At 42.5% G+C, this 16,099-nt stretch overlaps 1 protein-coding gene across 1 annotated transcript in view; it reads left to right on the forward strand.

The window, feature by feature from the left end:
- The window catches only part of ndrg3a (ndrg family member 3a), a 36,758-nt gene extending 22,842 nt beyond the window's left edge, over positions 1 to 13,916 (forward strand). Inside the window, 14 exon segments of the mRNA XM_034686940.1 lie at positions 7,482 to 7,587; positions 7,710 to 7,830; positions 8,092 to 8,154; positions 8,257 to 8,317; positions 9,326 to 9,412; positions 10,467 to 10,523; positions 10,927 to 11,030; positions 11,193 to 11,258; positions 11,342 to 11,393; positions 11,495 to 11,542; positions 11,641 to 11,676; positions 11,764 to 11,815; positions 13,630 to 13,722; positions 13,725 to 13,916. Coding sequence (XP_034542831.1) covers positions 7,482 to 7,587; positions 7,710 to 7,830; positions 8,092 to 8,154; positions 8,257 to 8,317; positions 9,326 to 9,412; positions 10,467 to 10,523; positions 10,927 to 11,030; positions 11,193 to 11,258; positions 11,342 to 11,393; positions 11,495 to 11,542; positions 11,641 to 11,676; positions 11,764 to 11,815; positions 13,630 to 13,722; positions 13,725 to 13,801 — 1,023 coding nt within the window. The 3' untranslated portion in view covers positions 13,802 to 13,916.
- The last annotated feature ends 2,183 nt before the right edge of the window (positions 13,917 to 16,099 follow it).

Below are 16,099 nucleotides of genomic sequence, written 5' to 3' on the forward strand. Positions count from 1 at the left end.
CTTAGATTGTGTCTGCTGATGCCGGCTCTGCATTTAACTGAGCTGTGCAATGACAGCGTCACCGTGTGCCCATACAAATCTTCAGACTGCAGAGTCCTGCAGAGGAGCACAATGACTCAGTGCATGACTCAATGAGTCACCTGTTCTGAAGAGGAATCATCTGCAGTCACACAAACAACCTTAATGAGCTGATGTGCCATAATAATACGTTCTCTATGATCTAGCATGAATGGCTGAACATACATCAGTCATGGTCTCAATATTGTTTGGTTTAAATTGAAAAAACTAAATCAGTCTCACAGATTTACACAACTTGTACAGATAATATTTCATTACTACATCATGTTATTTCTCTACTCTGTGTTTTAAAATCTCAAAATGTGCATATACATACACGTGTGTCAGTGGCACCCTCTGTGGGTAAGAATAGGGAACACGTAGAGGAGAAACAGCAGTTTTCAACCAAACATGCTGCAACATTGACCAATCAATGAAGTACTCTTTACTTAGTAATCCCACCCACTCTGTGCTGTTTGCATTGATGCCATTGGCTGCAAAGAGCAGCCCATCTCAGTTAAAGGCAAGACACTACACTGTACACTGGTAGCTGTTGTGCAGATGACAGAGGAGAGTAGAAAAGGAGAAATCAATAAACTATGTAGATCAAATAACTCAAAGGCACATTTAGAGGAAATGGATCCTATCATGTAGGGTTGTGAATGTTGACTAAAAATAGAAGCTAGTTGTAGGTTCATTGGATTGATTTGGGGTTATGTTTAAAGCATAAGTATGGAGCATTAAAGTAGATTTCTGTGAATAATTAATGTTAAAATATGAATGAGTTGTTACTGTGTGTCCACTCTTACTTTCAGTCCTGCTGTTTGACTCACTCTTACAATGAAACATCTTAAACATGTCTATTTTTAACGACATTCTGCTTATTTGGATGCAAAGATAGCTCACTTTATTCTTCCCTCTTGAAGCTTGGATGAATCTGTGGTTAATCATGATGCAGGACAGAGCCCAGGGTGAGCTGTCAAAGTCAGTCTTCTCCTATTTTATCAGAATCACTGTGTGACGTCAGCAGCCTGCCTATTTTTTAGGTCTGTCTCAGCATCCTTTCCAACCCATCACCCCTCTTCCACACAACCCGTCCATCCCCTCCTCCCACTACCCCCCTTCTTCCCCCTGTTCCCCTATAAGCCCCACCCTCTCCCTCTACCCACCTGACCCTCTGCAATCCAATTAGATCAGCGGTTACTGGATGTATGGACGCACTGTGACTACCAAGCACAAACTGCAGTCTCACTCTCCTCCCATTCTGTCTCTTCCCCTGCTCTCTCTCTCTCTCTCTCTCTCTCTCTCTCTCTCTCTCTCTCTCTCTCTCTCTCTCTCTCTCGTTTTCTCTGCATCTTTTCCACCCCTCCTCTGCTGCTTTCATTCAGATTATTTACCCATCTCCTGCTCACTCCCTCTGCTGTGTCTTCTCTCCTCCCTCCCCTCCTCTCTGTTGTCGCTGCTACTCTAACTGCCTCACCCTACATCCCTCCCTTCCTACCAACACTCCCTCCTTCTCCTCCTCCTTTTGGAGATCTTCAAAGCTGACCAGCACACACTCGCTCATAGCATAACACACTCCTCTCCTGCGTGGGAAAAACATGTCAGCTATTCTGGACCTGGACCAGATTGCATGCTCTGGGAATGGAGTGGTGAGTGACAAATGTGTCTTGCCTGCCTTGACACACCTTGCTGGTTCCTTGCAGAAGGGATCTCTGGTTCAGATAGAAATGATGGGGGGAGGTTGTGGTGCTGTTTTCCCACAGACAGGGAGACAGCAGCTGGCTCTAGGAAGCGAAAAGCTGATGGAGGTTTTTTCCAGGATGGCTTGTCACTACATTTAGCATGCGATTCATACTTGGGGCTTTTTGTCTCTGGGCAGCTGCAGGGTTGGGGTAAACATTTGCTCAGTGTGTGTTTGTGTGTGTGGCTACAAGTCACACGTTTCCTATGTATGCAGTCTGGACAGCCAAACCATGCTCAGCATTCAGAGATGCCTTTAGATATAGTGATATAACAGATGCATGTGTAAATTGCCTCATTGTCTCTGAAACTGCAAATGCCCGAACTACAGTCAGTGTATGAGCTGTCAGTGTGTGAGTGTTCATCAGTGGGGTGGTAGGCATTTGTGTGTTTCTGGGTGCATGTGTCTGTAATGAATGTCTGCAATGGTCCGTGTTTTACTAGGGAACGGATCTGGCTGTGTTTGGTATACGTTGTGCATTTTGTCCCTTATACTTCAGTAATCACTGAAAGCAGGCATGGAGGTCACTCCCCCCCCCCCCCCGCACACTGTAGCAATAACACACCAAAACCGCTGTAGCCGCTCCTTCCCTCCTCTGCAGAGACCTTGAGTTTGTGTTTTCAACCCACCGCTTTGATGACACACATGAACTGTGCTGCAGGTGGGAAGGGCTGTGTTTGTGACAGAATACAGCAAGGTGGCATGTACCCGGGATGATCCCACAGGAGAACACGGATGTGAGTATGAGTCTGAATGCATATGTTTAACTGTAAACACTGAAGTCATTTAGAGGATGCATGATATTTCTGCCCTGTAATGCTGCTCTCAGAGGTGATTGATGCCGTTCCTGGCAGGGCGGGGAAACACAGAGGGAGGGGGGGTTGATAAGAGAGATTGCGGGAACAAGAACAGCATGACATACTACTCTCCTTTTTACCTCACCCTACCTCCCTCACCCTTCTTTATTCTGGGACCAAAACCAAAGTGCTCGCCTCCCCTCGGCAGCCTCTAAAGCCCCTCTCCACAAAGCACAAGCCCCAACTCGGTATTCCTCTCACCCACAACTGCAACACATAATCTTTGTCCAGCTTCTAGCCAGCCCCCATGAATACATTCAAAAGAAAAGGGCTGCTGCCATTGCAGTGCCCCCCCATTCATTCTCCCTGGAGCTGTCCTGGCTTGAAGCCTCACTTTATGTCTGTTTTCTCTTCTGTGTACATGTCTTTCTACATATGTTTTTCCATTTATGTGTGAGCGAGAAAATTGCAAAGCAGAGCTCAGGATCAATATAGCTTTAAACCTTGCCAAGAGCTAAATGGATAGATAAAAGGTCCTCTGCTTCACTCCCTTTCCACAGCCCTCCAGTATTATCCGCCCTTTTCTGTGCCAGGACATGGCTGGAAAGGCATGATAAATTTAAGAGCTGCACCCCTTCTGTTTTAAGGCACAGGCGTCTGTTAGTCATACAGGACTCCCTCAGTCCTTTCTCTCTTTTCCCATGTCTCTGTCACTCCTGCCTGCTTGCTTTCACGCTCTATTTCATCCCATCCACTTCCAGACTCTTTCTATCTCTTGGGCTTTCCATCTTATCTTCGTTCACCATTTCCCTGCAAGGTTCCAGTCACCATTTAATTCCCTTGAAATGGTGGTCTGTTCATGCCCTCTTTTTCTGCTGTGTGTGCACTGAATGCACCTCACAGACAGCAGGCATTGTTTGAACAAGTGTGTTTTTCAAGTTCTCAGAGTCAAGCTTCCACACTTTGTGTCCTTGACTCTGTCCTTGTCTAAAAATGAAAATTATGCAACAGTGAAGGTATGTAGACTTTTGTGTCTGTCTGGGAGGTTCTGCTCCCACCACCAGGCCAAGGTTGCAGACTCATTTCTCTATCCTTGGAAAGGCTTCTTATGAGAGCAAGGCTCAGATTGTCAGACCATCTCCAAGGTTTATTCCATAGTAGGAAAGAAGGTTATAGTGACTGTTGGTAGTGTGTAGCACAGTCATTGAGGGTGGTGTTGTGTTGCTTTCACGTGCATATGTTTATTGCGGCAGACTAATCTTTGTATCAACTCCCTCAAAGACATCTCATTCCATTTCTGACAGAATGAGTGTTTTCTCTCTCGTGTTGCTGTGACCATCACAGATTGCAGATGTAAATGACTGCAGCCTTGTCCTTGAGAATTAACCTTCATTTCCCTGAGAAAAGTTTGTGACACATTTCCATCAGCCACATGTCTGCTGCAGTGAGGCTTGGGAGAGGAAACAGACTCAGAGGGATCAGGACCCTGAATGCTCAACACTGTCAGCCTGAACCTGTGCCTCTCGTGCGCTTAGGCTCACTCCCTTTATTATTGATGACCAGTGGGCCTTGAGACCAGGCGTGTGCTGAGCCCCACCCGCTGCTTCTGTTCTGTGCAGTACAAACACACACACACACACACACACACACACACACACACACACACACACACACACACACACACACACACACACACACACACACACACACACACACACACACACACACAAATCCATGTTGTAGCTCTGTTATGAGCATCCCTGTATACTGCACCATGTCATGCTGACCTTGGGAGGGGTTCGTTTATGTACATAAGATGATGCTATGGTTCTGAGAAAAGTCTATAACATGGCTTTGTCACTTCTTTAAATTTTTTTGTATCACTCTCTCCGTGATGTCTCTTCGTCCTTTTTTTCATTTCAATCTTTGTGGCCCGACTGCTTTGCTGTGTCACTGTTAAAAAGTATAACTAGAGGACACTCCAAATCAATGAGGCTACACTCGATTTCCATCAAGCCATTGAATGGGTTTTATGTTACAGCAATAATGCATGCCATACCAGATAGAGAAATGTCTTCAAAAGACGACAAACGAGAGATTGAGGCTTGTGTGAGCCTTTGAATCTTAATGGGTCTTCCTGCTAAGAAATTCAGTTTTGCAGAGTCATACTTGAGAAATCACTGACAGATTCAGACCGTTGGGGAGAAACACAAATGTCTTGGATAAAAGGCCTGTTTCCACAACAGCCCATTCACAGCTTTGTTTGACAGAGGGGACAGGATGTGTGCTAAAGCAGCTTTTCATGCCTTCCATTCTCAATATGTGGTAGAAACCCGGAATGTTGTGTCGGGCATTTAAGGGTTAACTTAATTTCATTTTTCAAGTAACTTTCCTCCTACAATGGATTCTTTGAATATAGGTTTCTTCTGCCTAGAGGATATATTCAAGCCTTCGTGTACAGTGGCACTTTTCTTAATCCTTCATTTATGTCTGTCCACTTCTTCTCTCAGTTCGGCACAATTTGGGTAATTTTGCTGAAATAGTTACAAGTTAATGCCTGATTTGGGAAACATGGATAATCTGCTTTGTGCTTGGCTCGGGGATGTTCATGTAAAGAGGAAAAGGCTAAAAACTGTAATAAATACTCTGCTGCTTAACACACACAGTAGGAGATTTGTTGTCAGAAAAATCTAATGAATGAAATGGTACTAATGTGGATTTATTACATGCTGAACATCGTCCAAGCACCCGCAGCTTGGTTTGCTTTTGTTCATGCCTCTGTGCCAGAGCACTGAAAATGATTTCAGACACTTTAACTGGACCTACCATCACATCCCATAACATGTATCACAACAATGAACATGCACAAGTACTTTACTTTGAATGAGCTCTGCACATTGTTGCACAGACATTCCTGAGCCTGCACAAAGATGCAGTTCTCTGTGTATAAGTCTTTGCTAGGTGGATAAGCTGAGTAAAATGAATGGCATTGCTGACATAGTATGGATACTTAGTGGGGCTTTTGTGTGAGTGTGTGTTTGTGTGCGTGTATGTGTTGGAATCTCAAACAATCTAATACACATTCCTGTAGAGTGTTTGAGGGCTTGGGGCTGTCCCACTGTCAAATCATCAAGTGCATAAGGGATCTCAAGCTGACTTCTCAACATTAAATTGTGCCTTTTTTGTGAGTCTGCATTTTTGTGGAGTTCCCTATGGGACTTGTCAGTAGTATATAGTAGAGATAGACCGATATGTTTTTTTCAGGGCCGATACCGATAATTAGTAGCCAAGATATTCATTTGCAGTAAAAGGGAAAATATTGGCGTCAAAATTTGAATAATACAAACTCCAACACTTAAATTAGTTTAAATGCCTTTAAGCATATGTTTATTAAACAGCTTTTCAGAATCAGACATCTTTGTTTTAAAATTCTAACATGAAGGGTAGAGAGCTCCCAGGCTCAGCAGTATGTCTTATACAGTTAAATGAAAACTTAAACAAATAAATAGCTCCCTAAAGTTTTCTACAGTAAATAAAGTTTTCCAAAATGTCAATATAACTGAAATGTTAATCTTTCACTTATCTTTGTTTTAAAGGGATATTTCAGTTTTTTTTAAGTGGGTTTGTATGAGTTTTTAATCACTAGTAATAGTAGGGGCCACAACGGATGCTGCTCAGCTCGTCCCCTGTGATGAGAAACTGCAGGGAGAAATGGAACACAAGCTAGGCGAATTAGAAAAACATTCACCCCCCTCACAGTGAGAGGACATCGAGAAATTAGCTATTCAGACTACACTCATCTTTTGTACCAGGCTGTAAACATGTTTATTTCTGCTGCAAAGATCGTCTTTTCCCCGTACTTTTGGAGCCAGCCTCAAGCGGATCCTCGATGAACCGCTTGGTCAAAATGCAGAATATCGGCGCCGATAATCGGCCCAGCCAATAATCGGTCTATCCCTATTATATAGTGCAAATGATGACATCTAAGATGTGGTTGTCCTGCCTATCACTCTGTGCACGAGAACCAAGCATGAACCTTGTAAGGAAGAAATCTTCAAGCCGTAGTTAATCAGTGAGTTACAACATCTGTGTACCTGCTGATGATGTAGTTTATTGCCATTTCCTAGAGTTCTATTTATTTGCAGACTTTATGCCTAAAATGGTTTACAAATTGTCATAGTTTTTCTTAAGAGTATCAACACTATCACAAACTCAATCATTACTGGTGGTGAGAATGTCTTTCTGTGCTGTTTTTCATTAACAAGAAACATAAGGTATCACAGGGTGTGCTTTGTTCCATTGCTGTGATAGCACCCTCACCAGCACTGCATCTCTTTGTCATTTTGATCTGTTAGGGCGAAGTGTAAGGGTTCAGTGTCTTGCCCAACGACCCTTGACATGTGGACTGCAGACTAGGATCCTATTGTTTACTTGCCCACTCATGACTGCCGCTGTAAGGGAGGCATTCAAGATGGTGTGCCAGTTTCCTCTAGCACCAAGCCCAAACCTCTTCATTGCCTCCAAGGGGAATGGCTGTTGTTTTTGGGAGCACTTGATTTGATATGCATCAAATATTTTTAAGGGTGGAGCCCACATTCTGAATGCCAGAATTGCCTCAATCATGTATTTAAATCACTGAAAGGTCAAAATATTGATTGGGATTAATATTTAATCAACTGTGCAGTTCTAGGTTTAGCAAGAAAGAAAGCAATGTTACCATAACGATCCAACAAATGTGACGATACCAGCCATGCCACACACACAGATCCTGTGACATAGAAGTAAAGAACATGATGTCTTCTTATATGCAACCATTTTACTTTTCATGACCCATATCTCTGTACATCAGCTTTGAACGTTACATGTTTTCTCTGTTGCTGCAGGAGCATGACATTGAGACTCCCCATGGCGTCCTCCATGTGACTATGCGAGGTGTTCCCAAGGGTAACAGGCCCGTCATCCTCACCTATCATGACATCGGCCTCAACCGTGAGTCAGCGTAAAATAAATGTCCTCACTTAAAGTCCTGTACCCTGCACACTCTGGTGCTTCCCAGCTTTGACTTTTGAACTCTCACAGTCCGACTGTTTCCTCTGCTTGCACCTCTCTAGACAAGTCCTGCTTCAATACCCTGTTCAACTATGAGGACATGCAGGAGATCACGCAGCACTTTGCTGTGGTTCACGTGGACGCGCCTGGCCAGCAGGAAGGCGCACCTCCTTTCCCCACCAGGTTGGTGCTGGACTGCTTTTGCACACGCTGACAAATCACAACACATTTAAATCAGTGCTGATCGAGATGCCACAGGATATTTGTTTTTGTGGACTGTGAAGTGAGCGAGTACTTAATTTGCTAATGGAACATTGAATTTCTGCAACCCATTCATCAAAAAGTGTTTGAGTATTTAAGATTATTGTGAACTCAGTTTCTCTTCAAACATAAGGAGTGATGCAGTGTGACTCACATGGACGTATATATGTTCTCTTTCTCCAGTTATCGCTACCCCACCATGGATGAGTTGGCTGAAATGCTGCCCTCTGTGATGACTCAGCTCAAGTGAGTGGCCCCCCTGTCAATAGCTGTTCAATGGTAACATGCATAAATGGACTGTTCAGCTGCGGTCTTGCTGTACAGCTGTAACTGATGTTTCCTCTTCAGGGTCAACAGCGTGATTGGCATAGGTGTTGGAGCAGGAGCTTACATCCTCAGCCGCTTTGCGGTAAGTCCTTATCAACAAGCCCGTCCACATATTCAACCCCCTGATGTTAATCTCATCCAAAGTCTTCTTTTGTTCCCCTCCGTGTCTCGTCTGTTATGAGTGCAGCTTTTCAGGCCTCACAGGTTGTTACATAGACCATTAAAACCTCCCATCAAGCCCACACAGGGCACCAGGTTTCTACACAGTCTGCTGCATATAAGCTGCCATTCCCCAGATGATGAATCACTTCAGTGATTCTCTTCTGTTCAGTTGCTTTTTGTCTTGTTTAAACACTCAGTGGAGCTAAAATAAGACTGTGTACGGTAGAGCAGAAAGAGTTAGAAGTGACAGAGAGCGAGGAAGCACTGAAAGATGAATAATGAAAAGAGAAGATGGTGGTCGGAGGTAAAAAAAAAAAGGGAATGTTGTAGGGTTAGAACTTGTAACATGAGGCTCTCTGTAGAGAGACTGCTCCTGTAAAGAATTGATGAAGAAAATTGATTCTGAAATGCATTTGCTTAACCGGCCTTGGAGTAAATTGTGTTTACCCTTGATAGATTTATAGCAGCTGTTGCTGCATTGCATTTGCATCATGTTGAAAGCAGCATCTGCAGTACTCTCTGCGTCTGAAGAGAGATGGATGTTACATTTCCCCAGTCACCCTCTCTCTGTCTTCAGGCAATTCCAAAAGTGCACACCCTTAATTTAGATGCCCAAAATTCGATCTTCCTTGTTTCATGTCTACTTTTTTAACACAGACATGCTTCATGTATTATCATGTGTAGAAAAATGCTGAGAGGTTGATTCATCTGTTGGGAAAGGAAGTCAAATGTAAGACCAATTCTTTATTGTAGAGATGTAACTATGCACTTTCAAAATTCCTTCTGCCCAGGATAATTGGATCCTATCAAGACTCAAAAACCTAGACTTAAAGCACACTGCACCATTGTTAATGCATGGTTACAGAAATGTATCTTATTTGTCAGTTGTATTCTTGATTTAGTGCGACTTGTTTCCCTCTGTTTCCAGCTGAACAACCCCACCCTGGTGGAGGGACTGGTTCTGATCAACGTCGATCCGTGTGCTGAAGGTTGGATTGACTGGGCAGCTTCAAAGGTTAGTATTTCTAATGCAGCATAAACCCAGAAAGACTTCACTGCATTCTTCAACATAGTGCTACCACTTCAATTATTTACCAGACATTTGATTTCAGTTCCAGCCTCTTTTCAGGTTTTTACTAATGAATGCTGTTAACTCCTTGATTTTACTCTCCCGGCTCATTATTCCATGTACAATGTGTCTAGCTGCTTATTGGTCTTTTCTTGAAAAAGCTAATTGGATAACTGCTTTTAAAATCTCACATGCTGACACCAAGCCACTTCTTACACCTTCAGTATACCTTTATGTATATATAATATGAGTTATTCTCTTGCTAGAAGTGGCTTCCATTATAGACTCAGGCACAGCCTCTAATCCTGTGTTAATTTGGTTATGTCTGCAGCTTTTGTGTGAAGGTCAACCCAAGTTAATTAAAACAGCCTCAGATTTGACTGGACAAAATAACACTTTCATTTTTGAAGGATTTCTTGAGTGGACTGTTTGGCCTCAAAGTACAGGACATGATGTTTCACAGATGATGTCATACTTTACTTTAGCAACAAGAGTTGTACATTTTGTGCATTCTTAACAAAGCTGTGGCTGTGCTAGTGTTACACAGTTCTGGACAAAAATATATTTTGAATTGAGTTTTGTACCATACAGATAAAGATCACCTCACATCATGTTACAACAAGGCTGAATGTAGCAAAACACTGCATATTAAGTATCATAGAGAGGAGACTTCTTTTCAACGTTTCAGCTTTATATAAATGTGACAGATTTGATACAAACATGGAGAAAGAGAAGGTATGTTGTTGAGTCGGAGCTGTGTGGCTTGATTCCAACGGGGCGGGCTGTGTTTAAAGGGTTCTAACTCTACTGGGTCATGAGGACGCTACATCTATCAAGATCTACTTATTAATTATTTTTAAAAATTGCAATATGTGTCAGTTCATGCACTACATGTAGAAATAGGCGTAGCTATATAAGACTAGCGATAGGGTTCCTAAGTAGATAAAATGCTGCTTTTGTCTCTGTCTAAATTGGATCTGTCCCCCCTTCCTGTGTGCAGCTGACTGGATGGACCAGTAATTTGGTGGATATCGTCATGTCTCACCACTTCAGCACTGTGAGTTCCACTTGCACTCTGTCTCATTCTACGTGCTGTTGACCTTTTTTATCGACAGTGTGAAACTGTTCCCGAACCTCAGGCAGCGTTTCCTGATTTCCCTTGACAGCTTTTCCTCATCTCACTCTAATTACAGACGTTAACGGATTGATCTATTCATGTCCTCCTAGATACTACGAGTGGAAGCTAGTGATATCAAGATGATAGTTTAAAACAATGTAGACGCTTATCATACTGTACATACAAGTCCCACAGCCTATCATAACAATACTGTGTACATTTAATAAGTGCTACCATCAGGCTCTTCATACAGAGTGCACTTCTTACAGTGAGGCAGCTTTAGTAGATCAAAGAAGTTAAGTTGTAGTATTTCACGTTTTCTTTCCTCTGCTCTGTTCACCAGGATGAGCTGACAGATAACCTGGAGCTGATCCAGACCTACCGCCTCCACATTGCACAAGACATCAATCAGGACAACCTGGCCCTCTTCTGTGGCTCCTATCAATAGTACGATGCATCACATTAGTATACTCTGTCTGTCTTCATTTGTATTAATCCAGATCTGAATACACAGAAGGAAGTAATGCATCATATCATATAAACAAGTCAATTCACAAATGTTGTAGTTCCCGCTCCTCTGGCTGATCACAGTTTATCTTCTTGTTCCAGCCGTCGGGACCTCGAGATCGAGAGGCCAATCGTAGGTCTGAATGAGGAGACGGTCAACACACTAACGTAGGTTCTTAGACTGAAGAAACACTAAAAACAACAATCTCTAAGTGCACAGCTCTGTAAATATTCACTCCTTATCCTTCCAGGTGCCCTGCATTACTGGTTGTCGGTGACACAGCACCTGCTGTGGAGGCTGTGGTGAGTTACACTCATTCATCTCAGTGACCTGAGAGGCTTTTGGAGAACATGCTGTTATTTTCCTTTTTGGGCCTATAAGTAAACTGTCATCGATGTTTCAGGTGGAGTGCAACTCCAGGTTAAATCCAACCAAGACTACACTGCTAAAGGTGGAGTTTTTTTGTATTACATAGCCTAGTTAGCAAGCATATGATATATATTTTACTGTTCACATGATTTCTTAACAACACTGATGGTTTTCTCTCAGATGGCTGATTGTGGAGGCTTGCCCCAAGTTGTGCAGGTAGCTTTCTGTTAATTTAAACATCTTTGTCGTCTTCATGTTTTTTTCTTCTCTGTCATCTGACTGTTATCCTTTGTCTGTTTACAGCCAGGAAAACTTGCTGAGGCCTTCAAGTACTTTGTTCAGGGAATGGGCTACAGTAAGTTAACATACTCATGAAGTTTGCTACTTGTGATAAAGTGAGTGTAAACATCTATGAATAAAGAGATACAAAGTTCAACTAACCTATTTAATGCTGAATGTCCAAAACCTGCTCACAAACTTCAACACCTTCAAGGTTGACGTGTTTGTGGTCAAGGTTTGTGTTCATCTTTGAATTTCCTGTTGACGTGAGTGCAGCCACAAAGATACAAAAAAGGATTGTTTTTATGGTTGACTCCTATGAGCCTGTCAGTAAACACCCTGCTGATGGGGGTTTGGACTGTGGCCAGCAGTGCAGGAACTTACACTGTTTTTTTGTCAGCCTGGTCACGAGGGGCAGCCTGTGCTGCTTGGTCGATGCTAACACCATTTCCTCTCTGCTCTTCGCAGTGTGTGGTCCCAACAACCCTCAGTAGGTGAGGTGTTAGCGCTTCTGGCATGACCAAAATGACAGTGGCACTGAACAGCGATTCACTTCCTGTTCAGTTTAAGAGTGGGCGTCAAAAAAGAGCTCTGTTCTGTTTGCCTGATGTGCTTTTCTTTTTCTATCCAGAACTGTTTAAAGATGCGGTCTCTTTCTGGAGAGACACAAAGTGCATACTTAAACAGGTCCTCAGGTTTCCACAGCCATTCATCTAGAAAGAAAATTAAGAAACACATTTCTGTCAGATCATTCTGACATGTGGTGCACCAACCAGACTCTACTCACTGGATGGATGAAGTCATAAATATAGGTTTGCTTGCTCTAGCCATACAAATGATGGCTGTCTGTGTATGTTTTTTTTGTAACGTTGTTTCTCTTTTGCTCTCTCCCGTTCCAAAACCCTGCACCGTGGGAGGCTCTCTCGGGTGCAGCGAATGTGTCAGTGCCTCAGTGTTGCTTTAAAGGCCACCGAGTCCCCCTGTTGAGTAAATGCCACTGCAGGATTAGAACAGATTAAAAAGACTGTTTTCATGTAGAGAAAGTGTTGAAAATAAGTCTCAACACCTCAGCATGTTTCTGAAAGCTGCTTTCCCCTTATTAACACATCGCCACAGTGAGAAATGCAAATCAGAAAGAGCCAAAAAAGTACAGGAAGTAAAGATTCTAGTTTGCACACATGCTATGATTTCTCACTAGTTATCCTCACTGAGCAACAAGCTGCAACAGATTTTCACTTTGAAGCAGAAATACACCAAGGTGGGATAAAGCAACAAAAGAGCTCCCTTTATCAACACTTTCCCTTTCTTCCTCTTTCTTTCCTTCTTGAAAACATCGCTCACAGTTCCCTACGTTCTTCTCAGTCACCTGAGCAACGAATCAGGTATCAGGTTCTTGAGCGGCTGCCAAACAGAAGGCTTTGAACCCCACTGGCCTCTTCACACTCCACAGTGGATAAATGTCAATGTATGCAGAATCTTGAACAGGCGCTGTTTTATAATGCTAATCAACAGCAGCTCGGTGTGCTTTATACAGTCTGGATTATACACAGTGAGATTCTGCATACTTTGACACATTCATCTCCATGTAGGAGTTTAGTTTATTCTATTAGCATGCATCCTGTCTTCACTGTCCTCTTATTTTGCATGATCTCCTCTAGTTGCTTGCTGTGAGTGCAGTTGGATGCAAACACTGTCCTTATTTTGGTTTGTTTTTGATTCCCTTGTAGTAATTTTCTGTTACACATTTTGTTTTATTTGACAAGTCCCCATATTTGAGAATTGCTTGCACAGTAAGCATTTTTTTGTTGTGTGAATGTCTGAGTGTTCCCACGCTGCACTGAGTCTTTGTCCTGTGTGAGTGGAATATTAATGCCTGTTCCTCTCCTTCAGTGCCGTCAGCAGGAATGACTCGTCTGGCTCGCTCACGCACCACCTCCTCTTCCAGCATCACCTCCATGGACAGCACTCGCAGCCGCAACAACCTCACAGCCTGTTGGAGGGCAGCGCCACCGGGGCCCTGGACAGCCAGACCGGACCCCAGACTATGGAGGTCTCCTGCTAAACTCAATCCCCACCCCACCTGTATGCACAATCCCATAGTAACTTATGTACCCTCTTCTCCTCTATTTCTCTCTCTCTCTCTCTCTCTCTCTCTCTCTCTCTCTCTCTCTCTCTCTCTCTCTCTCTCTCTCTCTCTCTCTCTCTCTCTTTTTCTCTCTCTCTCTCTCTCTGTTTTCTCTCTCTCTCTGTCTGCCTCTCTCTCTCTCTGCCCCCCATTCTGCCCCCAAGCAACTCAATGCCAGGAGGATCTGTAACTATGAATTATGTGATTAGAAGGATGTAATAAATATATTAACAGATACATATAATTAAATATAAGATATTGAATACACTGTCAGTCACATTCCTACCAGATATCATAACTACATTAAGACGTGTTGTATATTCAGATGGTCAAACCATATGATTGGCTCAGCTGGTCCACCTCGTCCCCTTGTATTTATTTTTTTTCACATCGTCTTTGTTTTAAATGTTATCAAACTTTTTCATTGCACTGCGCATCACGTTTGCTATTTCAGCTCGTCTCTCCTGTAGCATTGATTGTGAGTCATTGTATCTTTGTGTTTTAATCACCATTATGCTGCAATGTGATACTGAATTAGTCACTACAGTACAGAGGGATCACTGAACATACTTGTAGCTGCAGGAATCAAAGTAAAGTCATGTGTCTGATAGATGGTGGAGGGACCATTGCAGAATGTAGCACACCTTCAGTAAAACTAAAGCAAATCTGTGGAAAGCAGCATGGGAACATTGAAGTAAAACGAAAAAAACATTCATGGTGAAGGTTAAGTCATATCAAGTGTGTCTTGTCATTATATTTTGGATTCTTTTTTAATTGAACTCATTCTCTTCTCCTTCTTCATGTTGATGTTTCTGTTCAGTTTAATAGATAGCTCATTTATGTTTTTAACAACTTTCAACAAGAGGGATCTGATGTGAAAAGTAGAAGTCCCTTCCCTGAGGGGCTCACCGGTGCTTCTCACAGTCTGCTGATTCAACTCATTTATATTACTACTGAATAAAGCTTCAACATGACAACATGCCTCATCTTGTTTTATTACCACTACATGTTATATTATTCTGTTTAAGAAACAAGGGTGAACAGAGTTCATTGGAAGACTCAAAGTAAAAGCAGAGCAGTGTGTGTCTGTGGTTTTCTCAGAGCTCATCTTATGATGGAAAGTGTGGTGAGTTGGTTTCCAACCACACTTGTTCTTATTTTTGTCAGTTCTGTTATCACAGATGATGCTGTCTTTGGTAAGAACACATAAAAAAAAATGTTATCAGTTGCAGTGAAAATGAGATGAGGTGACTGAATTCAGGCTGAAGACAGAATAAATACATTTTAATCTGATGTTAATTCCACACACTGATACTTTTCTCATCATGCAGGATTCTCCATGCTGCTAATCTAAAACTTACCAAAGTTGATGGCAAAGAGAAATTGATCTAATATACAGTATAATACAAAAATGTCTGGACACCACTGTAGTGCTACTATGCAAAGGCTTTATAACATTGACTATCTTAATTGTGTAGAGGCCTGTTCTAATCTTAACAGTGAGGAGGAATCATCTTGACCCTTTAGATCCAAACAAAACATGTTTATCATAGTTTGTAGCTACAGTGCACATTTATAATAAGACATGCTCCATGTGGTTAAGCTGCTATGAAAACCATTTTAAAATGATGGCTCCTATGAATCTCAATAATACATCGCATATAAGGGAGAGGTGGGAAACCGAGATGAGCATTGATATTTCACAAGACTTATGGAGGAAATATGCTCAGAGGCACATCTAGTCACAACTCATATGGATGGAGGGAATTTAAGTGGAAGATTACAACAAGATTCTTTGGGACACCAGAAATAGTTACCAAGATGGGCCCATCTCACTCAAACCAGGAGAAATGGAGAAATTGTGGTGCACAATCGGGGAACCACACAAACATATTCTGGTCCTGCCCCCTAATAAAAACATTTTGGGATGGCGTTGTTCAGGAAGCTTAAAGAAGTGTTCAAATTTGATTTCCCAAAGGATCCGAGGGTTGCATTACTAGGTTGCAACACCGCAGGGAATTGAAGGAAGAGGCAGAAAATACCTCCTACAAATACTCTTGACATCGGCAGTCAATGGTATCACCATTAAGTGGTTAAAACCTGAGCCCCCTTCACTCAGTTTATGGATTGATAAAGTTTCCGAAATACATCCGATGGAAAAGATAACATGCTCTGTGAGACTGCAGAGGGATATGTTTGCTGGAAGGAGGAGCCCTGCCTTGATTTTGTTGGTGA

This window comes from Notolabrus celidotus, chromosome 1 (genome assembly GCF_009762535.1).
Source record: "Notolabrus celidotus isolate fNotCel1 chromosome 1, fNotCel1.pri, whole genome shotgun sequence".
Lineage (NCBI taxonomy): Eukaryota > Metazoa > Chordata > Actinopteri > Labriformes > Labridae > Notolabrus > Notolabrus celidotus.